Genomic DNA, 28000 nt, shown 5'->3' on the forward strand with positions numbered 1-28000 from the left:
GAATAACATTTTCTTTGGCCATTTCTTAAACATTGTTGTTTTATATTGAAAAATATTCGTTATGCCACTTGTGTGCATTGAATAAATGTTGTTCGTTCACGCCTTTTGCATCAGTTGTTGGCTGCTTTGCAACGACTTGAATTGATTTGATTTGAATATTTAAATCAATACTTGTTGTTGTTGTTTATTATTTCTTTTGAAACCGATATATTTTCAACAATTTATGAGGTAATCAACACAATTTTTCATTTTCTAAAATCTGAAAGTAAAATATGATGAATGTGAAAGAAGTGTAATTGAAAAATGTCTTTAACAATTTATGTTGGTTTTCTTTTCATGGAATATATACATATTTAAAAAAATTAAAGTTAAAAGTTGGTAATAAAAAGTTTCAACTTTTGTTTTTGCCGGAAACTAAAATATTTGCATTTTATGTGTTGGTTTGTGTGTGTATATGTATGTGAGTTGCTATAGCTATAGCTACCGTATTTAAATGTTTGTCCTCAAGATAAATTGGGGTCATTTCGGTTGTTACATTTGTCTCCTTGTGTAGTTGTGTGCTTTAGCCCAAGGTGTTTTTTGGTTGTTTGGTAGTTTGTCATTTTGTTTCTCTACAACATCACTTTGTAACCACTTGTCTGTTTTTTCATATCGTTTGTGTCGACCACTTTTTAACCAAACGACCAAGTGGTCAACAATTTAACAACCCACACATGTCCTTAATGTTTGGTACTTACTTTTTTCAGTCTTTCTCTGGCTGTATGAGTGTTATAAGTTTCAACACTTTCTGTTGCAGGACCATAAATTTTAAACCTCTTGCCAAAGAATGAAAAAATGTGAAACAAGCATTTTCCCAAATTTTGTTTTGTTTGGATTAGAAGGAAATCTTGAAATCTCTAAGCAATTTACTAAAGGTACGGTCACACACAGCTAATATTTGACGTTTATCGTCAAATATTTCATTGCCTGAATCTGACCACAAATAAAATTTAGAGCAAACAACAAAACAGATGATTTTAGTCAAACAAAATTATTTGTCGGCAAACAAAATATTTTCTTAATGTGAACAAAGTGTGACCACTAGCTACATAAATACCTAAAAAATATATAATTTGACCAAACTGCTGCGAAAAAGAATCAGTAAATATATTTGCCGTGTGGTCACACTATATCAAACACTTTCATAAAATAATTGTTTGATCAAATAGAAAAAACAGAAAATTATTTGCTCAACATGGCGGAAAAATAGGAGGAGATTATTTAAATATTTTTCGTACTAAATTAAAGACACAAATTCACTATTTTTTTTTTTAAACATAAATACATATTCAATATTTCTTGAATATTTGTTATTTAAATTATTTTCACTAAATAATTGCATCAATAAATGAAGTCTTCTTCTTCACATAAAAGTCATTCACCATAGGATGACATACTGGGAGAATAACTAATTGAAGACATGAAGTCTATGTTGAGATTTTTGCAATTTTATGCGATTTATATTTTTATACGTTTAACATAGTCTGATGTTTGATTATTTTTTATTTATACATGGAGTTTGTCTATTTTCAAAATTTAAAATTGCTCATATGTACATATGGAATATTAACTGAAATTTTATACAGATTGAATTTAAAATCAAAGAAAATTTTTTATACATACATAAATAGTATGAATTGATTGTAATTAAAAAATAATTCTTAAACAGTATGATCTGTTTAAAATTTTTTTTACTACAGAAGAAGAGTATGTCTAATAGCATTTTTCACTTTTCTGATTTTAGTATCATAAAAAAATTGTTATTATAAATTTTTAGATAATGCGATTGAATTGGAATTAATTAAAAATTTATGTAAAAAAGGTAAACATTTCCATAAAATTTAACAATATTTGTGAACATGTTCTTATTCTGAATGAAAAAAGTTTGGAAAAAGTCGTGTTCGATTAATAATATGTATTAAAAAACCAATAAGCATTTTTACTGGAATTCAAGTTGATAGCAAGTGTAATTCAAGCCTTGAGTTATAGTCAAGCAATTGAATTACAGTTGTATTACACTTTATTTCAATAGCATTCTCATTCATTTTGTTTGAAAAATATTTAATATTTCAAATATTTTTCAAGTATAAAATATGATTACATTTCCATTCAATTTCAATTATGAATTGTGATAGTAATATAATTTAATAAATAAACATTTAATAATTATATTATTAAATTGTTCAAGCTTGTGTTCTTTTCGCGATTTGTTTTCATTATTTAGCGATTTTTAATTTAAGATATAGCAACACTACTTTTGCGATAACACATGATACAACAGCTGTTATTTGACGCTGTTTGATCTTGCAAATGAATTGCAAGATCAAATAAAAAAATACCCAAAATGCAGGAAAATATTTGCTGTTTAGTGGTCACACATTGGTCACATTACAAGAATGTTTTCATATTGGCAAATAAATTTGTTTGACCAAATTCAGCTGTTTTCTTGTTTGCAGTGCAAAAATATTTTGTGTTCAAACTAGAAACATAAAATATTTGACGCTTAAATAAAAGTACTGAAATTTCATAATTCTTTCAAATGTAAAGCAAAATCTGGTAATATTTTACTTTCTAGAAATGTCTTTTTTATTGATGAAAGAAATTAAAGTTGTTTTGCAGCTTTATTTAATAATTATTTAGAACAAATATTACCATAAATGTGACCACAAGTCAAATATATTTTCCCCTTTGTGTGTTTGATAGTATTTCAGTGTAGTTTGATTAAACAAATATGGCAAATAAATGTGTACAGTGTGAACACAAAATCAACCCATGAATTATTTGATGTAGTTTTGATCAAACACATGAAACATCTTGTGTCAAATAATTTGCGTAGTCTGACCCTACCTTAAGTATAATATTTATATATTACAATTAGAAATTGCATGTCACTATAATATATGTTAAGACCACAACCGTTGATTGTTTATAATTTGTTTCAATTTAAAAAAAGTTATTGAAATAATTAATATGTGCAGATATTTGGCAAACATAAAGTTAAAACTGAATAATTATTAAAATATATAGCATCAATCTCAGCTTTCCAACGATTAGTTAATATTTTTGTTTGCAGCCGATGCACATGAATATCATCGGTCATAATTACCCTAAAAAAAATTATTCGACAATTTTTTTAGCTTTCTAAAGAGGGTTAAATTACTTAACTTTAAGTGATCGAGAAAAGGTCGATCACTATAGATTCCAACAAAACATAATTGCTAAATTTTTCGTTCTTATTTTTTCGTTCACTTTATATCATTGTCTTATTTATTTTATCACGAGAATCGGAGTCAATTCAAACAGTGTAATTTATATGCTTGGAACTTCATTATCACCTACATTTGGGCAATTACACGAAAATGATAAACACGACTGAAAAAATAAAAACTCTTGAAACTTTTTTTCAAGATGATTTGAATAGGAGAAAACACTAAAATTTTACTATGTAAAGGTATTTAGAGCTTATTGCAACATTTTAAGTCTGACTAAATTTTATTAAGCGGCGAAAACTAAGCGCACAATTAGTATGTGGTATGAAACGAATTTGACTCTGATTTTTTTTTGCTATTATCACCTTAGTTTTTGAAACCGAATATATATTTTTTACTAATTTATTTTAGTTTTTGTATACATATATTTACAGAATATATATTGTTTTACTAGAAGAGAAAAAATTGTCGCGTACGTTATGTGACATTGTTACAGATTATAAAGTAAAAATATTTGGTTTAGTGTAAGAAATTAAAAAAAGAACTAACACCTTTAACAAATGTTTCGATGATAATCGAATTGCAAACAAATCTGATTTATTGACTACTAGGCTTGTCAATTATTCGATATAATAAAAGTTTTTAATTATTCGAATGATCGATTAATTTTTAAAATTTTGTAAATATGTGTATTTTCTCCCAAAACAACACATATTATATGTGGTATCATTTGAAAGGGCTCTTCCAGCCGCATACAACTCTATGTTTGTTACGTTACATTTTATCCTTAATATTGAGATATTCCATGATTTATACGATTTTTTCAAGAATTTTGTATGAAAATATTTGAAATATTTAGAAAATTACTTGATTTAAGAAATAGTTTAATTTTATATTCAATATTCGTACTACTTCTCGTATTATCGGACATTTAATCTGGTAAACATCATGTTTCCAACATGGTCAATATGGGAATTTTTCTAAATTAATAAATTTTTAACGTTGCTAATCGCAGAACCAAAATGTTTTTGGAGTCTCCCTAAAACAGGGTGATAGATCAGCCTTGTTTGAAATTGAGTTCCGAATGTTTCTGAACTATCTTTTTACCAGAGCTACTTCTAAGTCTATATCGATGTTCTATTTTCCTATACATGGTGGTGATCCGTCATGGTCCTACGAACTTTTAATTGGGTCCTCTATATTAAATCAGTTTCCTCTCTTAGTATAAACGTTACATGCCTAATTCTGATTTCGTTTACTCGTATTTTCCAGTGAGTCCCCATGTGAACCAAGAATTGCTGTGTCTTATGCAAATTTAGAAATTGTTAATCTACAGCTCAGTAGCCAATCAGAGGTGTATTTCAAATAAACTTTACTCATTCTAATAAAAATTATTTTTTCTTCGATTAGATAATTACACTTTGCACGAAATTGACATTTTTTTTCTGTCAAGAAGGGCAACCAGTGGCTTAAACTAATTCGGTTACGCTGAATTCAATGGTACTAACCGTTTTTAGGTTAGTTCGTATTTTTGAGATATACCGTTATTTCGAAAATGGAGGAGGTTGCACAACTTATATGGCGTAACTCAAAAACGGTTTAGTTTCTTGAATAAACTGAAAAAATTACATTTAAGAAAGGCTTAATACGTTTTTAATCTTCGCAGTCGTTTTAGAAATATAAATTATATTTGGCAAAAAAAAATAACTTTTTAGAATAATTTCGAAATTTTTGGTTTTTAAAACGGCATTAAAAATTGGAAAATGCATATACGCTCTTAATTTTTACACATATAAAAAAGGAACTTGTTCCAAATAAAACAAGCCCTAAATAATTAAAATCTGAATACAACTTTTAATTTTATTCACAAAAGATAACTAGTAGTAATTAGCTACATCGTGCAGTGTTCTTCTGTGTTTAGTACTACAAAAGTCGGCAATGCAGTGCGTTTTTACAAATGGTAAATTTTCTGTGTGTTTTTGGTTTTGAATCCATAAATTTGACTAGTGGAAAAGATAAGATATATATATTATATATCGGCGTATAGGAAATTGTGTCCTATTTTCTGAAATATATTCAATTTTTAAGAATTAAAAAAATTTATAGAAGAGTTTTTGTAAAAATATGGGAAACAATTTTAAATTGTTATTAGGGGGTATTTGTTTTATCTTATGTTTATAAAATCAAAAGTTATGGACAGATTTTAATTATATAGAGTAGAGTTAATTTGTGACCAGGTCACGTCATTTGTTTTTCGGGTATCATCATTTTTCTGAAGGTTTTTGCGCAAATAAAAATAATGGCGTCCTTTTTTTTGGAAAATTTTCACTCCTTGTGGTGGTTCAACGCACCTAAAGACGCGCATTATGAGAACATTTTTCTGTAGAGCAAAAACGGTTGGATATATTGCAAATCTGATTTCACCAGTCGATTGTGCATCAAAAATTAATACAATTGATGTTTTTTGAATCCTTAAAAATAGTTCAACAAACTCACAACAGGGGGCGCAAATTTCAAAGATTTTGCTCTACAGAAAAATGTGCTCAAAATGCGCGTGTTTAGGTATTCAACGCACCACAAGGAGTGAACATTTTGCAAAAAAAAGGACGCCATTATTTTTATTTACGCAAAAACCTTCAGAAAAATGATGATACCCGCTAATCAAATTTTTGAAATTAACTCTAATGTAGAGCTTTTTTTGTTTGGAACTTTGTTTTCTATACGTTTAAAAATATTAACGGCGTAGCTTCATTTTCCAATTTAAAAAATAAAAATGTCGAAATTTTTTTAAAGTTAATTGCAATTAATTAGGCATATGTTCTTCTTCAATATGGGGAGAATTTGGATAGGTGACATAATTCAACGATTCTTATTAATCTGCAATCAATTGTTTATAACAATTAAAAAATAAACGTGTAGTTGTCTTTAAGTCTACAACTATTTCCCCGCTGAATATAGGAAAATAATTAACATTTCGGGTAAATATTATTAATTATACCCTACACCACCATAGTGGGGAGGGTATTATGCGTTTGTGCAGATGTTTGTAACGCCCAAAAATATCAGTCTAACACCCACCTTAAAGTATACCGATCGACTTAGAATCACTTTCTGAGTCGATTAAACGATGTCCGTCCGTCCGTCTGGTTGGCTGGCTGGCTGGCTGGCTGGCTGGCTGGCTGTCCATGTAAACCTTGTGCGCAGAGTACAGGTCGCAATTTTGAAGATATTTCGATAAAATTTGGTACATGTTACTTTTTTGGCCCAAGGACCAAGCCTATTGAAACTGGCTGAAATCGGTCCATTATTTCACCTAGCCCACATACAAATGTCCCCTCGAAATTGGACTTTATCGGTCATAAATGTTTAATTTATCTATGTATCTACGCAAATTTCGCTCCAAATAAGTTTTATATATGTAAAATTCATGTCACCAAATTTTGTTACGATCGGTCCATAATTAGTCATAGCTCCCATATAGACCCGCTTCCTAAAATCACTTTAACGTGCATAAATCGCTTAATAATGTTGGTATACACACAAAATTCAACATAGTTAACTTTAATATAGACATAAATCACACGACCTAATTTTATGGTGATCGGTCCATAACTGGTCATAGCTCCCATATAAGGCCCCTTCCGAAAATCACTCACGAATATAAATTATTGATATTTTAAAAGAAAAACATTTTTACTCATTTACTTGGTGTAGGGTATTATATGGTCGGGCTTGACCGACCATACTTTCTTACTTGTTTTGATATGGTATTTTGAACATGAGTGTGTTTGACACAAATGTTTTGAATCTATATGAGAATTATACCAAGAATTATGAAATGCTTGACAAGTGCATGGAATTTCCTGTTTAACATAAGTACATTTTAAAGCTACTGTTAATATGAAATTCATCATTATATAAACGCATATATTATAATATAAATACGAATTTAATACTTTAAAACACCGGATTACAAATCCCATACTAAATTATCATTCTCAAAACCAAAAAAAGTATTTTTGGCATTTCGTTTTATCTAAGTATGAAAATTTGAGCATAAATATTCGTATACAAAAGTAGAAAATATGATTTCCTTTGAAGTTGGCAAAAGAACATAAAATGTGAAACTAGAACAGATAAAACTACAAACCTATTGGCAGGACGCAAAAACAAGGAAATATTGAGAAAAATAGGAAACTCCATTGAAATTCAAATCTAAACAAATGTGAATAGAAGTATGTATGTTATTTGGGTGGATGTGCAGTTTACAAATTTTCTATAGAACTTGAAATTCAATACAATTTTATCTTGCATTTTCTCTGCAAGTAATTGCAAACTGTTTATGTGTTGAAAATGCATGAATTTGGTTACAAAAGATGTTTGGAATCATTTACCTATTTTGAATGTGGAATAACAAGGAAATCATCAGCATACAACAGCAAAGCATGCACAAATATTGACAATGTAAAGTGCAATCAGAGGCAAGCAACCACAGTCATGTAACATGTATCGAAATGAAACACAAGATACGGATGTACAGCTTCTACTCCATGTATGGATGAATGGCAATGGCACTTTCATATAAGTAATGGTAAGTAACTGCAAAATTTAAACAGAGTTGTTTTGTCAACAACATCATCTGTATCTTTGTGACAACCATATAACCAACCATCTAATACATGGATGGAAGTTTTGTCACTAACATCATCATCATAGAAGAAATACCGGAATATCCGAAGTCAAACTTATCTAAACTTTCAAATGTTTCAAGTGTTTTTTTGCCAGTTTGTTTGTTTTTTCCTAAGTTCGAGTATCTATCTGCACAAGTGTATAGATACAGAAAACATTTGCATATGTAAAGAATGGAAATTGTATTGAATGTATCATTTCGTTCGAATATATACTGCAAGTTAATTTTCAAAGAACTTTTCATTATTGATACTAGCAAAATACATACAGCCAATGTGTGTACGAATATATGGGTTTGAGCTGTTGAAATTTTCCAAACGAGTTGCAATCTAATGGGTTTTATATTTCCGTTACTCTCAGGAAAATTGATTTAAACTTATAAGGTTGACTTTATGATTATTTATGGGTTGGTTGCTTGTTTTTCGTTATTTCCAGAAAAGTGTCCTTTTTGTGGCTAAGGACATTTACAAACACACAGTCAAACATAAATATTTAACATTATAATTTACTTGTTAACACTTAAAAGCACTTGTGTACTCGTATTTTGTATGTTTAAACAAGTGGCAATAGTTTGTTAAACATTTTAACATCCTCCCTCTAATTTTGCGAAAAGTATCCCTTAGAACGGCCATCCTTAGTATCTATATAACACTAACTACTCGTACATATGTATCTATGTATGTATGTGGACAATTTTATGAATTATGGTGTTCTTTTGTTAAATGTTTTACCTTTTTTTGGTGCAAATAAAAGGTTTGTCACAAGTGGTCAAGAGTTAGTACTTGGTGTAAAATTAAAATAAGCGTAAATTTTGCAACAAATGCAAAATATTTCTTTTATATTTTATCTGTTTTTGCCTTTTTCTACGATAATTATCTAAATATTTGAAGGTGATGCCTGGTGTATTTAGTTAATATTAAAGTAGTTTAACTTTTTAAATTTTAAATCGCAATACTAAATTACAGTACTTTCATGATATTAGGTTATTATAAATGTACTGTGATTATACACGCATAGAAAAAATATGGTTGGGCATGGTTACTGTAACCATTTCAATATTGTTACAAGTTTTTTAACTATATTATAGTCACAGTAACCATTTACATGATTGTGGTAACCATAATATGGTTAATTTATGATTCACATGATTGTATCAACCATATATATAGTTACAGTAAACAAATATATGTTTGTGACAACCATTCATATGATGAAGGACTTATCATATTATGGTGCTCTCGGCTTAAGGCTTATCATAATCTGAGAACAACATATTATGATAAAATTATTCATCATAAATATGGTTGCCACAAACATATATTTGTTTACTGTAACCATATATATGGTTGATACAATCATGTGAATCGTAAATTAACCATATTATGAATACCACAATCATGTAAAGGGTTACTGTGACTATAATATTGTTAAAAATCTTGTAACACTATTTAAATGCTTACAGTAACCATGCCCAATTATATTTTTTACTTTATATATATATTATATATTGTAGTTACTTTTCATTTCGCTGTTTACAATTTACGTCCGCTATTTTTAAAAATTTTATGTCTTGAGTTACAAAACATTTATTTTGACATACATATATCCCACTCGCATCCCACAAAGCGACCAAATGGTCTTCAAGGAAAAGGCTTACTTTTGAGCAAAAAAGGAAAATTAAAAAAATGCTCAATTTTTAAAAAAATATTCAACAAAGTTTTTAATTTTGCAAATAAAAGTGAAAAATTGTATGTTTTGAGTTACAAACCTTTATTTGTCTCCTACTAAGCGACTAAATATATGTATAAGCTTTCTTTTGAGAAAAGCTAGGTACTCTGTTCAAAATTCCGTGCGAAATGCTGTCAAACTACATATAAAATATTTGGAATGAAATATATGCGAAATAATTTCGCAAAAGCAGTACTCTGTTTTTATTGTGGAAAACATGTGAAATACATCTGGCAACCTTATTTTTCCACACGAAATAACATAAGCAGCACTTATTTCGTACGAAATTAAAACTGTCAAACAGCATATACAATTTTTCGCATGAAAAAACCATAAATTTTCGCAAATATGAACAGAGTACAAGGCTAAAAAGGGCCCATTTTGAAAAAAACGTCAAAAAAGTTTGATTTCGGAAAAAAAAAATGTCACAATTTTTTTCCTTTCGAAAGATCTTTTCGACCGATCTTGTTGAAAAATTGTGTTTGAAGTACTATCCAATAGGATGGTGCAAATTTCATCGGATCACATCGATTTCAAAATTTGGTTAACTTAACATGAAATTCCCCATATGTTTATATTAAAACCATAGTAAACTTACGATAAAATAACTCGCAAATGGAGCAGTGAGTAAGAAGTAGGATATCCATTCCAATAAAGATCGTGGGATTAATGGAACAATTGCTGACGAATAATTATTCGAAGAATTTAAAGATTACTATTTTCGAATAATTCGAAAATTTTTATGGAGACTAATCGAGTAAAATTTATTAAGGGTCTAATTTTATAAAATAAAACGACAAACGTTAACCAAATTTTGTATGGAAAATATTCAAGTTTCAAACCCTTTTCCCAGTATTCTTCATACAAATTGCTAACGCGACCCTAAGTAATAATAACATTTATTTGAATTAATCATGTTTTGTTAAAATTTGTCATAATTCTGAATCTAAGGGTCTCATTTTATAAAACGAAACAACAAACGTTAAAATAAAATTTTGTATGGAAAATATTCAAGTTTCAAACCCTTTTCCCAGTATTCTTCATACAAATTTCTTACCTTTCTGATAGCTTCGTTTTACAAAATGAGGCCCTAAATAAATAATAAGTATTCTATAGCGTTCACAATAACTCGGATTTAATACAAATCACAGTTTCATATTATTTTATTTCAATTTTGTGACTAATATTCAAAATATGTAGAACAAGTTAGATCCGCATCCTTTCTAAATGGAATCAAATTACCACCTCATATACCGAAGCCATATAAAAGTGACAGGTTCTGTTCTTATAAAGTGTCAGAACTAAAACCTGTCCCTATCATGGAACAAGTTCTGTGTCAGTTCTCTTTCCTTTTTGATGTACTTTTATCAATCCTTAGATACAGGAAGGACGAGGGATAACTTTTAATAAAAAATTGGAAGCATTAAATATCTTCTACTGGAACCACTGCCAATGATATTGTTTATTGCAAGGGTACATCAACTTATAACCTTTTTTACTCGAGATCCTTTTGCTACAAAAATAAACTTTGATGATAAATGAAACAAATTATTATTTTATTAAACTTTTATGAGGGAAAAAATTTGAATTTTAATTTCAACTGTCTATAAATAATTATTCTAGAGCTCTTTAAACATGATTTTTGAATTTAATGGTCCCAAATCCATATAAAATAGCCTCCAAATAAACCACAGTGCAATTATCCAACGAAATAATAGAGTCATTACAAAATATCTTAATTCCAACGGACATTGCAACAAAATCGACTAGAACATCAAGGACTAGAACAGGGTTCTTCGACCCCATTCAGATATCAATCATAAAATCATTTAATAATGTCCTATATACAACTAGTATAGGACAATCGAAAAAAGGACGATATAAATTGATAAATGTTATAACCGAACCAAGAAACCAATAAATTTGGATAAAACTGAACCATGAACTGAACGCCATTGAATGTTTTAAAATATTAGGAGTCAAATATAGCATTGTTCTAGATCAGATTTACAGTTTTTTTGTTAAGCGTTCCAGTATTCTGGTCCGGTTATGTGTTAACTAATAGTTATTCTGACAGTTTTCATACAAAAATAATTTTAACCGATAGTATAACTATTAGGTAACGCATAACCAGACTTTGTGTTAATGGGGGTAATTCTGACAATTTCTTACTTAAACCTGTTAATCTGACTAGAACTAACTGACTGGTTGTGTAGGTAGTAATTTTTTTTATAACCACCTCTAACATAAAATTGCTTAATTTTCAAATTTAGTTAGCCCATTTCATCGCCATTCCATTTCTTTATAAAGCTTTATTTCATTTAATACAACAGGTTACACCAAACTAATGTTGTCCCACATTTCGGTCCATAAATCTGATTTTACTTGACCGATTTTGTTGATATTCAATACCAAACATTTTTGAATATTTGGGGAAATTATCATCTCCGTACTTTCCTCGAGGACCTATCGTGCGAGCAACAGTGGGATCGTCTAAAAATTTTATAACCAATATGTTACTAACGAAATGACAAACTCAATATACCCCCTCATCATTTTGTTGGTGGTTATAAAATGATTACTACAGATAAGAAACTCTGTAAGCGATCTGTCTGCCTGAAGCACTCACTCTTTATTCAGTTTTTCATTAAAAAATCAATAAATTATTTTACTTTACTACTCGTAGAATATTTATAAAGTAAACATCTGTTTGCCTTCAATTAGTACGTTGGTGTATATTTTTTTATATTTTGTGGAGAATTAATTAAAAGTCTCCACTTTATGAAAATTCATTAAGTAAAACAAATCATAGCGACGAACAGACAACAAAAATCATTTTCAAACAGTAGCAGTCAGAGCAAGAGCAGCACCAGAAGCAACAGCTTTAAACGTGAGCCCATACAGAAAAATTCACAGTTTTTCATCGTTTTGTTTTCAATGAAACTTGATTGATTGATTAGAAGTTTGTTTCGTTTTTTTGTTGTTAATTACTTAATGTTTAAACAACAGCTTACTTATCGAGCCGCCAAACAAGATGAAATTGTTACTTTTTCACGATACAAGTAAAAACTTTATTTTATTCAAACTAAAGAATGTAATACACAAAATGCCATGGTAAATTATATTTGATGGCAAAATTAGTTTGATTTCATTAAAAACATTTTTCTCATCGGCTGAAAAATATTTAGTATCAATGAGTGAGTACGAATACTAGCTATTATTTATGTTTATGTTATGAAATATTTAATTAACACTGTTGTAAAAACTTAATGTGGTAATAATATAGTAATAATCTGTACAATCCATTTAGTTTGTACAATTCCTCCAATCCAGGCCTTTGAATTGGAAATTAAATATATCCTTCTCGAAAATTATACATGAATGTCGCTTTAATGTATATAATCTAATATTCTAGCATTTCAGGAATTCTGCTGTATCCGGCATGATTTTTCTGTAATTTTTTCAAACAGAAATTTAGGCAAAACGAGGGATACATGTTCAGTAAACTTAAATTTGTTTTCGGTGTGTTCAACTCCACCAAAAATTAGTTATGCATAGTGACATACTGATGGATTGCTTAAAGTAAACTTATAACTTAAAAATAAGGTAGATACATACATATCTTAACATTAGGGTGGCCCAAAGATGAGTAGTAATATTGGGTGTATGATTTAAAAATGCTGAATTTTTTAAAATTGTGGCCATTGTTAGCTATGACATTTCCAATCTTTATGGCAACATATGGAATCCGAGACAAAAGAATAGGTAATCTTTAGAGACCAAGAACGAATCCAGCCAATATCGGATACTCTGTTCCAAAGTGAAGCTTATTCAAGATCGAAATAGAGTTGGACGGGGCTCGGTCTGGACTATAAAGCGGATGAGGAAAAACTTTCCAACCACTTCATTCTAAATACTTTTTAACAGGTATTACAATATATAGCAGAGCGTTGTCATTATGGAATATTACGCTTTTCGGGCTATTTCGGGCGTTCTTCAGCCAATGCTTACCTCAAACGAATTATTTGCGTTCGGTACAGGTTCTCTGTGATGGTTTGGCCAGATTTCATCAGCTCATAATATGCTTCATCTCATCAAATACAGACCATAGCACCATGGATATTTGGCTTTGGTGTCGATTCGGTGGAGTACTTAGTTCCCAATGATTTTGCAAGCTCTTGTTGAGTTTGACAACAATATTCATTGAGTAGTGCCTCCAATTCTTGGATCTTTGCACCAGTCATTATTCTCAAGTAGCTGTTTTTTTTACATAGCTGCATATTCGTTTTATAACCGCCTTATACAAAAGAACCTTGTAGTCCAAGTATATGGATGACCGAGGACCAATGCGCCAGTGTATTTGAATAGACTTTAGACCTTAATTTTTGTATGTGTCACATTGCATCAATTAGTCGTCGGTAGAGATTTAAGTACAAAACCATGTATTGTTCTGAAATTCTGTTATTGATCATTTGTATTGAAGGGTAACTATCTCTTTTTAAAGTGAACGTAACGTGGAGACGTTTTGTAGCATTAATTTTTATTTTCCATTTGTACGGTCATATCTCCAACTCATTGATGTGAAACTGAGTCTGTCCAGATGCTGAGAAGGGATTTGTGCGAATACTTTCAAATTAAGTATCGTGGGCATATCTGCCGTATAAAATATATACAGTGACCTTAGAATACTTCTCTTGTGTAGATCGTCGACGTGAAGAGTTCACACCTTTTGATATTATTTGAATAGATCTGTTGATTAAATTATTAGCTAATAACATAATGGTTTTGTGTATTACTCAACCAGAATTTGGTAAAGCTGGAGAGAAATGTATACAAAATTAAGAACAATACTGTTTACTGTCATAGGTTTTCCCACTAAGGGAAAACTCTTAAACCAAATTTATGATCTGGAATAATTCTTTTAGATGTCGTATCAGGCTTTCCACTAGCAACTTTTTGAACAATTTTGAGAATATTGATAACAAAATGATTGGGTGTGACATTTAAATGATGTATTTCCGATAGAGATCCGGCATTTTATTCAAAAAGTATCGACTCAGTTGCATTCTTCGCGCATTCACCGTTTTGGATACATACATTCGTATGGAAAAGGTCATGTCGGTTTTTCCACAGCCTTCCATTGACTATATCATATATTCTTAGAAGGGTCAAAATTAGGCTAGGTTCCATGGGCAGTTATTCGTCAAGCAGTACACTTGGGTCCATTCAAAACTGATCCCATTGTGATACCCAAGCGGTAAAGAGCTGGGTATTTAAAATACTTCCGTTGTCTCCGAGTTAAACCAACCAGATTCCCTGATGAAGAAGTAAATTCGTCTAAAATTCATCCTCGATAGCTCATCAAAGCATTATATAAATGGGATTCCAAGGATGCCTTCCCATTGGCATTGGTAGTCTCCTCCTCTTCTTCATTATGACTGTTTCTACAGTAGTCGTTGTACCGTAGGCCCAGTCTTCTAGCATGTGCCTTGTTTATGTCGGAATTCGGGTACGTTTTTTTTGGCCCTATTCAAACAGGATCATCCCACTAAACATACATTATAATGAAATTTAGATAAAGATTTAATTTATTCTTAATGTTTTGTTAATTTTAACTGAATTCCATTGCAGTCGGAATAGTTTTTTATTATTTCTTTTAATTTTAAATGTAAATTTAATACCGCCTTTTTTATTTCCATATTAAAAATATATAACAAAAAGAAACAAAATGAATGCAATATTTCTTAACAACACCACCCCACAACCACCGCCAACCACAACTAACTAAACATTAAGGCCACCTTTTAATGCTTCAAGTGGCAACAGAGCAACACAGTCCGGCCAGCAATGTTTTCAATAAATAGAAAGCTGAATTTTCTATAACTAAAGCTGCTTATTTCAAATGAGGCAGGCAGGCATGTTGCATAAATAAAATGTTAAGAAAGAAAATCAAGTTTAAAGCAAGATGTATTGCTTAAATATAACTGGTATCGGTTGCTGATTATGAGTGTGTGTGTGTGTTTGTGTGTTGGTTCAAAATCTCATTTATTCATATATCAAGAAAATGCAATTTTCAATTGCAGCTGAATTCGTTCCAGAGAATGGCCTGCCACGACGTTTGCGGACCGCATACACAAACACCCAACTGTTGGAATTGGAAAAGGAATTTCATTTCAATAAATATTTATGCCGGCCAAGAAGAATTGAAATTGCTGCCAGTCTAGATTTAACCGAACGACAGGTGAGTTATTTTTATTGCTTTTTCCCTTTCATATTCTTTCTTAAATTCTTGAAAGTGTTTATTTAATAATGGTTCTCAATTTCTTGACGAAGAATTGCAAAAAACAGGAAAAAGAAAACTAATTTTGCACAAATGGCAACTACTTTTTAATTGCCACTGAGTTCTACTAATTTTTCCTTTTGCAGTTTAATAATTAATGTCCTTTTTGGCTTGATTTAATGTTTTTTTCGTGTTTTTCAGGTAAAAGTTTGGTTTCAGAATCGCCGCATGAAACACAAACGTCAAACTCTTTCGAAAACTGACGATGAGGACAACAAGGACAGTCTAAAAGGTGATGATGATCAGTCCGATAGTAGTAAGTGTGCAATGGTTTATTATTACATTTATTTTAGTATCAAATTATAATACGTTTAAAATCAGTTTTAAACTAAATGCCTGTTCCACGATGTCGAAAGAAAAATGAGTCGAACAAATTTGTATGAAAAACACTGTTTTTAATATTCTTTTGAATAGTTTTCATACAAATTTTTTCGAAACATTTTTCTTTCGACATCTTGAAACAGGCAGTAAGAAACCATGGTCATACAAAATATGAAATGGTTCAAACATTTTATATTCGGTTTGGTTTGTCTTTTATCGAGGTTCATAGTTCAAATTTTAAATACAATAAGAATGGTGTAAAATCACTAAATGTAAATTCTATATACATAATTATATAACTTGTTATCCAAATTTCATAGAAATACTTACATATGTACCATATTTTCAATATATTTTCCTAAAAATCCTCTTCTATTGAACCAAAAATTTTTCTTGAACAAATGATATATCTTAAAATATATATACATACGTACTCGTATTTCCATTTCCTAAATTATAAGCCATTGTATGGTTAAAAGGAGAAAAATATTCACTATAAGATTACTAAAGGAAAATCTTTGGAGAAACAGATTTCTAGAAGAAAACTTTAAAATACATTAGCTTTAATTACATTGCCCAACAAATTGAGAATTTTTGATTGGAACAGAATAGCGACCCTATAATTCTGAAAGGGCATGTTGAGTAGATAATTTTTGTAGAATAAACTTATAGTCCACTTGGTCTGAATTTTTTTCTACAGTGGGTCAAAGTTTTAATTTGCTACCCTATGGAGCTCCATGGAGTGTCGATTTTTTTTGAGCTATTTTTGCTATAAAATTTTGAATAAAATCAAGACATATTGGAAACATTATCTCGTAACTATGAAAAGTTACATGTATCAAAAATTGAACATGTAAAAATTGCCGTATTTTTTAAAATTTTTCCCAAAAAAGGCCCTATATTTTTTCAATTGTAGAAAAAAATTTTCTTCGCGACTATTATCATTTTTAGTTTCTAAGGTAAATGCATGGACTGGAAAATAAATGTATCAACTATGATCGAAATCTATTTTTTGAACAGTTTTCGTTTCCTCCCTATTATCTTTTTATAACAACTTTCCTTGTGATTTCCCAAAATTAAATTTAAATTAATCCAAATTTAGGCAAAACAGGATAACATATATGAATTTTCACCTTAATTAGAGATTTAATGGAAATCTAAAATTCAATTGGCTTTAGTGAACAGGTTAAAGACTGATCATATTAAATATCATTATTTTAACATTTTATTTGATTATTGAATAAGCTTTTAATTAGCCGTATAAATAAGTATTGAAATATTATAACTAAATTTTAAGGCTTTTTTCAATAGAAAACTTTTATAAACAAATTGTTGTCAAATAAGCTTAGTATGCCCTCTTATTAATTTATAATGCTTCCATCGTGGTCCGTAGTTCAACAATTTGTGACTATGATAATAGTATCAGCTTGTTTATTTCTCCCAATTTGCTCATGTTTAACATTTTTCAAAACCGAAAAATGTTTAAAATTTTATTATAATCGGTCATAGATTTAGACTTATGAGGATCGCCTGGTTTTCAAAATTCGACCACTAATAACGAAATTATACAGTTACTTTTGAGTATACGCAAAAATATTTCTTTGCATAAACATGTTGTTGTTTTTCAAGCAAATTTAAAACGCTTTTTACCATTTTTTTGGAAAGAATTTAAAAAAAAAAAATTATATTTTCCACATCTAGAGAAAGTAACCTTTTAAACCATATATGTTTCATCAATATTGGTGGACAATAACATACTTAAAAGTGTACTTAAAAGTGTATATCTTATATATAAGATATAAATTTATATAGAATCAAAAAGTTATATCGGTAAAAAAAAGTTAGACCAATATTATTGTTATTGTAATTATGTATATGATTGCTTTAATCATAATATGTTTAAGTTACCATTCATTTAATTGTATCAATTATATATATGATTGATATATTACACTATTCTTAAACTGAAAGTATAAATATCAAAAATCCATAGTTGGACCAAAATTGCATAATATTTATTTGCGTTAAGCTAAATTCATAACATAACTGATTTATGCTGCTCCAAATAAATTTACAAACATTTTAACCATTTTTTATCCACATCCAATTAATCTTTGATTTAATAATATTTGGATTAGAATAGATATTGAAGTTATACCTATAACAATTCATGAGTAATACTCTTGCCAAAGAGTGATTGTAGATGAAATATTCGACTTTTCTGATTACTTCATAATATTTTAGTTATAAAAACAAATTTTATTTTAACATGAAACGAAAAAAAAATAAATATACCACAAAACTTTAAGTTACCACCTTTAATTTAACAAATTTATTTGAAGGCAAAAAAAGAGCAAAATGATACTGAAGCGTATCAATCACTGTCAGTACAAAAAAAAATGTATCTTTGATGTTTCTTGTTTTTATTTTGTATTTTTGAAATCATATAAACCGTATGATACCCTTTCTGGCACCCTATATTAGTATATATTCATTAAATTCTAACAACGATAACATGAAATTGTTCAATTATTATTAAATGTATGGTATAAACAAGTTGACCTATACCTGCAATAATTAAAATATATTTTTTATTAAGGATCTAATTTATTTTAATAATTTGTTATTTATTTTGAAGAATGCTTTAATTAATAATGTATTGTGTTTTTTTTAAAGATTCCAATTCAAAGAAATCTTGTCAAGGCTGTGAGCTGCCATCCGATGATATACCAGATTCAACATCAAATTCAAGAGGTCATAATAATAATACACCAAGTGCTACAAATAACAATGCCAGCGCTGGAAGTTGTAAGATATTTATAATCATAAAAATAAAATGGAAGAATCCAATATTTATTGTTTAATTTTTACCCCTTTAACAGTAACACCCAATTCCACATTAGAATCTGGCATATCTTCCAATCTTTGCGGCAGCAATGCGGTGTCCGGTTCTAATATGGTCAGTGCTGACTCGAGCGTTGCTTCCAGTGGCAGTTTAGATGATGACATAGATGAGGGTCCCATCAACAAAGTCAAGAAAAAAGACGATCAACATATTAAAAAAGAATCGGTCGTTTCAACTTCAACCAAGATCTCACAATTTAGTGGTTATGATACGTCCATTTCTATTGGAATTGGTTCGGGCTATAGACGTGACTCGGACACATCATCTCAACACAGTCAAGCGACGGCAAATAGCAATAGCGGTGCCGGCGGCAAACGTCGTTATCAAAATTCAAATGCCGCTGCTAATGCCGCCAATATAGCGGATGGTGGTGGTAATTCGTCATTTTATCCCAGTTACTACAACAATAAGCAACCACAACAGCAATTGCAGTCACCACAACAACAGCAGCAACAACCACCACAAACACCTTCACAAGAATACTACGGCAAATATGATATTGAATTCGCCGCCGCTAGTTCACCACAGCATATTGCCCATAGACTACAACAGCAGCAGCAGCAGCAATTACAAAACTCAACACATATGCAAGTACCGACGAATGGTGAATATCTAAGTCCCAAACCAGACTTTTTGGCTGTATCACAAAGTTCACCGCATCTCAAGTCGGGGAACGAAGTGGCATCGAAAGTACATCATGGTCCCAATGTTTTCCATCATCCACCACCACCTTCTACCACAGCTACGACTCAGCAAATACAACAACCATTTTATAATCACCACACTGGTGAAACATTGCAGTACAATGCTTACAATCACCACACTCATCATGGTGGCAATTATGTGGGTCCACCACTAAGTCAAACACAACAACAAATACCTGGAGAATTTGATGCCAGTGGCAATTTTTATGATCCCAAAACTCAAGCTCCCAATGGAGCTTATTATGAGCAAATAAGTTTCCAACAGCAGCAGCCTACAGAATTCCATCACCACCATCAGCAACAACAGCAGCAGCAACACAGTATGCCTCATATAAATGCAGCTACAGCGACAGCCTTGGGCATACACATGGAAGCGGCACCACCTCCGCCACCATCGTTGCCAACCAGTCAACACACTCAAATACAACAACCCTTCTATAACAATCATCATCACCACCACCATCATCATCACGCACAACACCATGGTGGTGTGGAACAGCAATATAATCCCCACGGTTATAATCAACACGGACATTTTACTCACCATCAGCAGCATCAACAACCAATGAGTGGTAAGTATAATTAAACTCACCCAAATAGAGTACCGCCGAATTTTTGAAATGTTTGTAAAAACGAGAACAATTATTCCTTATGACAACCGAATCGTATGCGAAATTCTTAAGTTAATATATTGCAAGTTTAACAAAGAAATTAAATATTATCCTTTAAATATTTTCAGACAATCATGTGGTCCCTCCCATGCCCGGCGATGTTCTCTTAGACACCGATCCACCACCACATATTCACATACCAACTGGTGGTCCCAATAACAATTTCGTTAATCCTGCCAATGTTCAACCGCCCACAATGCCCGCCCATAATGCAAATTTTCCACAAACTGGACCGGTTGCTAATCTTAATGGTCTAGTTGATAATTCCAATAGCTCATCAGATTTTAATTTCTTAAGTAATTTAGCAAATGATTTTGTACCCGAATATTATCAATTAAGTTAGTTAATGTAAATTTCAGAATTATTTAAACAAATTTAAATGATACGAAAAGTTTTATAAAATATGTATGGTGTATTTTGAAATTGCAAATCTTATCTTAATTATTGTAAATAATTTTTTATGTAAGTAAATTGCATTAAAAAAACATTTCTTAACCTTTAATAGTATGATACATTTTCAAGATAGTTTTAAGGGGAGTTAATACAAATAAATATTAAATGAGTTACCGATAAAAATTCACTATTTTTATTATAATATTTAATACATAGTCCAGAATTTGAAAAATGTTCAATATAATATTTTACAAGATTAGTTTTACCTTTCTAAGACTAAGTTTTGAATGAGGGAATATATAAATTTGCCATTCCGTCTTGAAATTCTAAGTCGATTGAGCTATGTCCGTCTGTCTGTCTGCCTTTCTGTGTAAAACACTTTTACGTAAAAAATACAAAAATAACCTTAGTAGGAATTAAAAAAACGTTTATCATTGTCCTAAGCAGGTATTGAAAATCAGCAAAATCGGTACAGTAGAACCAGAATTATGAACCAAAATGTGAGACAACCTCAAAAAATTTTGATAATTTTTTATTATTTTGTATAATTTATTGTAGATAACACCATGAAATTTTGCACTTGCGATTCCTATATTAAGAGGGCAAATTTTGTTGAAAATGGTAGGAATCGGTCCATGATTTCTCCTAGCCCTCACACAAATTTCATTCCGAAATATGGTGCTATGGTATATAAATGCCCACAGAATTGCAGTATCCGTACATAATAAAGCACAACGAAAATTCATTAAAAAAAACACGAGACCAATTTTTTTTGGATCTAAAGTTCACGAAAATCACTTAAATACATATATCTCTCATTTACTGCAACAACGTCATAAATCAAAATCCAGGTGTTTCGAACTAAGTACTACAAAATATGCTCCGTTCTTTAGTCTTTTATATAGTTTTATCAGTTTTAAAAAAAGTCAATTATTTTTTGTATGAAAGTATTTTTTTGTTGTAAACGTAAAAATTAAAATTCATGTTTTCTCGTATATTTGACAAGTAAAAATTTGGGTTAAATACAGATTACGAAGATATTAATATCTACTATTTAAATCAGGTTTTATTTCTGAAATCGCATGATTTGTTGAAAATTTATTTAAGAAATAGTAAAATGTCATTAAACTTTCAAAGCCATTTTTCTCGAAACGACTTTTTTTGAATTATGACGTTGTTGCAGTAAATGATCGATATATATATTGATATCAGGTTCAAATTCAACATGCATAATAGTCATATACATTAGGGTTGGTCAATTCTTTTGTTGAACGAAAAATTCTAAGAAAATTTCACAAAGAAACTATTGATCTAAAACCAAAACCTAGCTCCCGCTGAGAGACTTATAAATACACGTTTAAGAAATTTCACTGTCCATCAAATTGAGACTTTTTGATTGGACCAGAATAGCAACCCTATAACTCTGAAAGGGCATGTTGAATAGATGATTTTTGTGGAAAAAACTTATAGTCCAGCTGGTCTTAAGTTTTTTTTTTACAGTGGGTGAAAGTTTTATTTTTTTGCACGAAGGGAGAATTATACTAACTGAAAAAAAAATGTTGTAAGTTAATGTCTGAGAGATTCTTATTGTCAGAGTTATATCGTTTAATTTGATGGTGATAATTTTTGTGGAAGATCTTAACCCTCTATCTCCATTCTTTAGAGGACATTTTGACCCTTTTTTCGAGAAAATAAAAAAATCCTTTAAAAAAAGACGTTTAAGGATTAAAATATTCTACGAAAATGCTTGCCGGAAAATTTCGGTGGGGGTCACCAAACATACTAATGTTGTAAAAAACGCTCTTTACGCTTAAAACTAAAAAAAATTCAGACCAGCTGGATTGTAAGTTTATTCTACAAAAATGATATGCTCAACATGCCCTTTCAGAATTATATGGTCACTATTCTGTTCCAATCAAAGGTAGTCATTTTGTTGGACAGTGAAATTTTTTAAACGTGTATGTTGAAGTATTTTAGCGGGAGCTAGGTTTTGATTTTAGACCCATACATTCTTTTGGTAATTTTCTTAGAATTTTGTGTAGATTCCGATTTTGCTATAAAGACTTTTATGAATATCGGTTCATAATTGGTTATAGGACCAATCACATTAATCTTCATAAATATCGATATAGAACTAAAATTTTACAGAGTTCGATATTTATATTTGGTCAATTCACAAGGTATTGTCATATTGTCATAATGGTCTTATATTTCACAATGGTTTTTATTGCTTTTCAAGCAAAAAATGTCCTAAAATAATACTACACTGTATGCTATGTTTATTGTGTAATCGTAACCAACCAGTAGAGACCTGAGCCGAATGCCTAAGTGTCGATTAGGAAATTATGACATTATGACTGATAAGAGACCTTGTGAATTGACCAATTGATTCGTAAATTATACAACTAGATTATATGAATATAGGTCCATATTTGATCATAGCTCCCATATTAGGTCCACTTCCGAAAATCTCTTAAATACTGATAAATAATACACATATCAGTAATTTGTATCCAAAAATCATTTTGCCACCCATAAAACTCTTGCAAATCACGTCATTGAGATAAAATTCAGATAAAATTGTTTGAAAACTCGACCTGCTTGGAATATTTTATATTTTCGAATAATTTTACAGACCGGCTTTTTGTATCGGTTACCTGGTTTTTATAATCAAGAACTTATTTTAATTGTTGGTAAAAAACAAATAACCGAAAGAAATCCTGATTGTGAAAGTTTTCGATTAGAAGACCAATTCTAAGTGATTACGACATAAAGGATTTTTAGAATATGTAGATATCCTTCGAGGGATATTTTAATAATATTTTATATTTGGAAATACTTTTAACCCACTGTCTTGATGGAACGCTCATAGGCGATCAGTTTGATTGCTAATTAAAAAATAATGTTTTTTTTATATGATTTTTTAATTTATTTTTAAAAATACACACATTTGTAATCTAATTGTTACTAGTAAAAATAAAGAAATATGAAAATAATACGGTATATAATGAAAAACTGAAAAAATAAAAAAGCGATTTTTACAGCTAAAACTGTATTCCAACCTAGTTTTTTATAAAATGCAATTTGTTGCATTTTATAAAACTCGAAACTAGGTTTTCTAAAACACTACAACAGATTTTTTGAATAATCTATAATAATCCAATTTTAGAAAATTACTCAATCCATTGAAAATATATACTGAACATTTTAATAAAATCGAGAAGAGTTGACCGGTTGAAAGGGTTTAAGTACTTTTAATTATTTTGTGTTTATTAGCAGATTTTGATAAAACTTAGAAATATTCGAAGGACTCTGGAAATCAAATTTGATTCAAAATTAACAAAATAAATAAAACTGGTGTCAAAGTAATCCCAAGTTTTACAAACGCTTAAAACATTAAATAAAAATCTTTAGAATATTTTATTATGGATTTAAAAAATATTAAAAACCATTTTAGCCAAATCATTTTCTACAGTTTCATCAAAATCCACATAGAAATAAATAACATTGGGTTAACAATATCCGATTTGACAGATTTAAGCGGCACTTCTCCGAATTCCCAAAAAATGTATCGCTTTTCTTTTAGTTATTGGATACTGGAATCACAATTCCCAATTTGGAATTAAAGAGCAGTTGATTTTGAACTGAATGAATGTATGTTAAAATATTAAAAAAGAGTTCCTGGGTGACTTTGCAAACTTAACAAATGTCCCGCATTTAATTTTCTGCTGACGTTATGTATCGTTCAAAAATTATGTTTATTAAGTGCACTACTAATCGACTCTGAAAGTTATTAATAAATTGATTTCTTTAACCCATTATCGGCCACTACCAGAATCCGACGGAGCTTATTAAATTCCTTTTAAAGGCATGGTTTAAAAGCTCCAATTAAGAAAAAAAAATAAAATTTTTTGTCCCAGGGTTGCCATTTTCCTAGTATGGCTTGGTCGAAAAATCGACCATTGGCCGAAAACGATATAATTTAAGAAATATAAATATTTGCAATTAATAAATGAAAATCTTTAGTTTGAAGGAAAATATTAAAGTAATGCGGTTTAATTTAAAATAGTTATTATTTCTGAATACGTGACATTTAAAAAATGTGTGGTATTCATCAAAACATTTGATGTGTAGATAAATATTGCACTTCTTACATGTAAATAAAGTGTGCTTCTTGCATAGCTTACACCGACTATGTTTATTCTATGCGCTTTTTGATACGGCGTGTACTTTCTCATTGATTCGAGGATTGTTCGTGGGATATTTCAGGTTCTCATTTTCAGACTCATTATCCTTTTCGTATGTCAATAGTTTACTTGTGACTTCAGAATGAAAATCAAGTTGCGATAATGGTTTCTTGTTTTGAAGTTTTTCTATTCTTTTATCACTTTCGGCTATGGAATTGTTATGGTTTTCTTCTGCTTGCGACAATATCTTTTTGCATTGACCAGTGGTTCAACTGTGGAGTTATTGTTATAACATTACCGTTGACTATCAACTAAAGGAACAAATTCTCCTCGCAACCTTTCTTTAGATTTTGCAACGGAACATTTTCCATTCTGTTTTAACGTATAGTTCCAATTGCATAAAATTTTGGCTCAAAAAGACACATAACATGATAAGAAGAACACAAAATTGTCAAAGGAAACAGTATGAAACTCCGGATCAGGTACGTTAGCAAGCAAATTTAAAACTTTTTGGGCCCCAGGACATATGCTCTTACTATAAGAAGTGGCTGAACCACTGTATAAAATACTATAAAATAAATAGCCCTTTTCTGAATATAAGCACCACGACTTAAAGCCGAATCCAATTGGCTTTTATTTTATAAACATCTTACATGAGTGCAACAAAACGATCTGATATATCCAAATTAGTATTATCGGCAAGATGCAAATACCTGTTTCAACATTGATATTGCCATGTCGGAGAAGACCAATAATGATCGATATGTGGTAAAGTATGATAACCAGACAAATATAAAATTCCAATGAACCGACGCAATTCTATTGGTAAAGGTTAGTAGTAGCATTATTTTCACGCGCAAAGACATTTGTAAAAGCAACCATTTCCGCAATAATGGAATTATCCAAATATAGTGCATAAATATCAAAAGGATATTTAGGTCTCACAAAACAAAATGATATGCATTTATCACATAAAAATTACCCAAGGGTAAAAATAAAACATATGTTATGATTTTGAAGCATTTTAATATAATAAGAAAAGAAAATAATTAAATTAGTATGCATGACGCTATATGATGGGTTTCGGCCATTGGTCGAATTTTCGACCACTAAAAATTACGGCCTCTCAAAAATAAGAGTTTTATCATTTTGAATTTGATTTATTTTTTTTTCTTATAATTTGGTATTTTGTCTTCACGGAAAAGTAATAAAAATTAATTACTTTTTTATTTTTTTAATTTTTTTAACATTTTAGAAAAGTGACTAAAAATTGCATTTTTTGCTCCATCAAGAAAAAATTCTGGTTTTACTTAAAGACAAAAAATAAATATATCAAAGATGTTAAAAAAATATAAAACTTAATTTCTGTTAAAACATATTTAAACAAATATGGTCAGCTTCTTAGATATTCACTTACAAAGTTGCTGGTCGAAAATTCGACCACCAGCCGAAAATGGGTTAATTCTGTCCATTTGCTGAGACTACAGGTCGTAATTTTAAAGATAGATAATTTAATAAAATTTGCCATCTGTCATTAATTTGGAACAAGGACGCCTAAATCGTAACTCGGTTTATGGTCTGGCTTGACCGGATATACTCCTTTTTATACCCTACACTACCATAGTGGGGAGGGTACTATGCGTTTGTGCAGATGTTTGTAACGCCCAAAAATATTGATCTAACACCCACCTTAAAGTATACCGATCGACTTAGAATCACTTTCTGAGTCGATTAAACGATGTCCGTTCGTCTGGCTGGCTGGCTGGTTGGTTGGCTGTCCATGTAAACCTTGTGCGCAGAGTACAGGTCGCCATTTTGAAGATATTTCGATAAAATTTGGTACATATAATTTTTTCAGCCCAAGGACGAAGCTTATTGAAACTGGCTGAAATCTGTCCATTATTTCGCCTAGCCCCCGTACAAATGTCCTCTCGAAATTGGATTTTATCGGTCATAAATGTTTAATTTATATATGTATCATGTCACCAAATTTTGTTACGATCGGTCCATAATTAGTCATAGCTCCCATATAGACCCGCTTCCGAAAATCACTTTAACGTGCTTAGATCACTTAAAAATTTTGGTATATACACAAAATTCAACATAAATAACTTTCATATAGACATAAATCACACGACCTAATTTCATGGTGATCGGTCCATAATTGGTCATAGCTCCCATATAAGGCCCACTTCTGAAAATCACTCACGAATATAAATTATTGAAATTTTAAAAGATAAATATTTTTACTCATTTACTTGGTGTAGGGTATTATATGGTCGGGCTTGACAAGTAAGAATGTTGTTATTAAGTAAATTTATTTAATAATATGAATTTATTATCATAAATAGGCAATTCTAAAAAATATATATTTAAGGTAAAGGAGGAAAGCAGTTTTCTTTTTTTGTCCCACGTAAGTTTTGAGAATCCCACATTTTTTCTCCTACATATTTTGTAAAATTTTAACTAATAACTCAGTTAGGCAGGTATCTTAAAATCCTTTAATTTGGTAACAATATTATTTGCAACAGTTTTCGCGAAAATTAATTAAAATAGTAAATAAGTTGGAATTTTCGAAAATTCGAACGGAGTAAACTTAATCCAATTTGTTGTTGATATCTTCTATATTTTACTAGCATCGGGCGAAAGATTTTTTTATCCAAATTTTTTTTTTGTAGAACAATATTCGACAATCTCGGTGTAATCTTCGACCATGCATTCGGCAAGTAATTAAAGATATTAATAGGTTCTTTTTTACAATATTAACAATCATAATTTGTCATGTATTTTGATGCAATGAGGAAGATGAAGTAA

General features: G+C 30.2%; 1 protein-coding gene across 1 annotated transcript; it reads left to right on the plus strand.

The window, feature by feature from the left end:
- Positions 1–15729: 15729 nt before the first annotated feature.
- On the plus strand, positions 15730–20949 carry pb (proboscipedia). The gene is made up of 5 exons (XM_065500849.1): positions 15730–15906; positions 16147–16261; positions 19003–19134; positions 19209–20507; positions 20675–20949. The coding sequence occupies exons 1-5, from the start codon at positions 15730–15732 to the stop codon at positions 20947–20949; spliced, it is 1998 nt and encodes a 665-aa protein (XP_065356921.1).
- The last annotated feature ends 7051 nt before the right edge of the window (positions 20950–28000 follow it).

Source organism: Calliphora vicina, chromosome 1 (genome assembly GCF_958450345.1).
Source record: "Calliphora vicina chromosome 1, idCalVici1.1, whole genome shotgun sequence".
NCBI lineage: Eukaryota > Metazoa > Arthropoda > Insecta > Diptera > Calliphoridae > Calliphora > Calliphora vicina.

Coding starts and splice junctions, on each gene's coding strand:
- pb (XM_065500849.1), top strand. CDS start 15,730: ATGCAATTTTCAATTGCAGCTGAATTCGTTCCAGAGAATGGCCTGCCA. Junction 19,135..19,208: donor CAATGCCAGCGCTGGAAGTT/GTAAGATATTTA, acceptor CCCCTTTAACAG/TAACACCCAATTCCACATTA. Junction 20,508..20,674: donor GCATCAACAACCAATGAGTG/GTAAGTATAATT, acceptor AAATATTTTCAG/ACAATCATGTGGTCCCTCCC.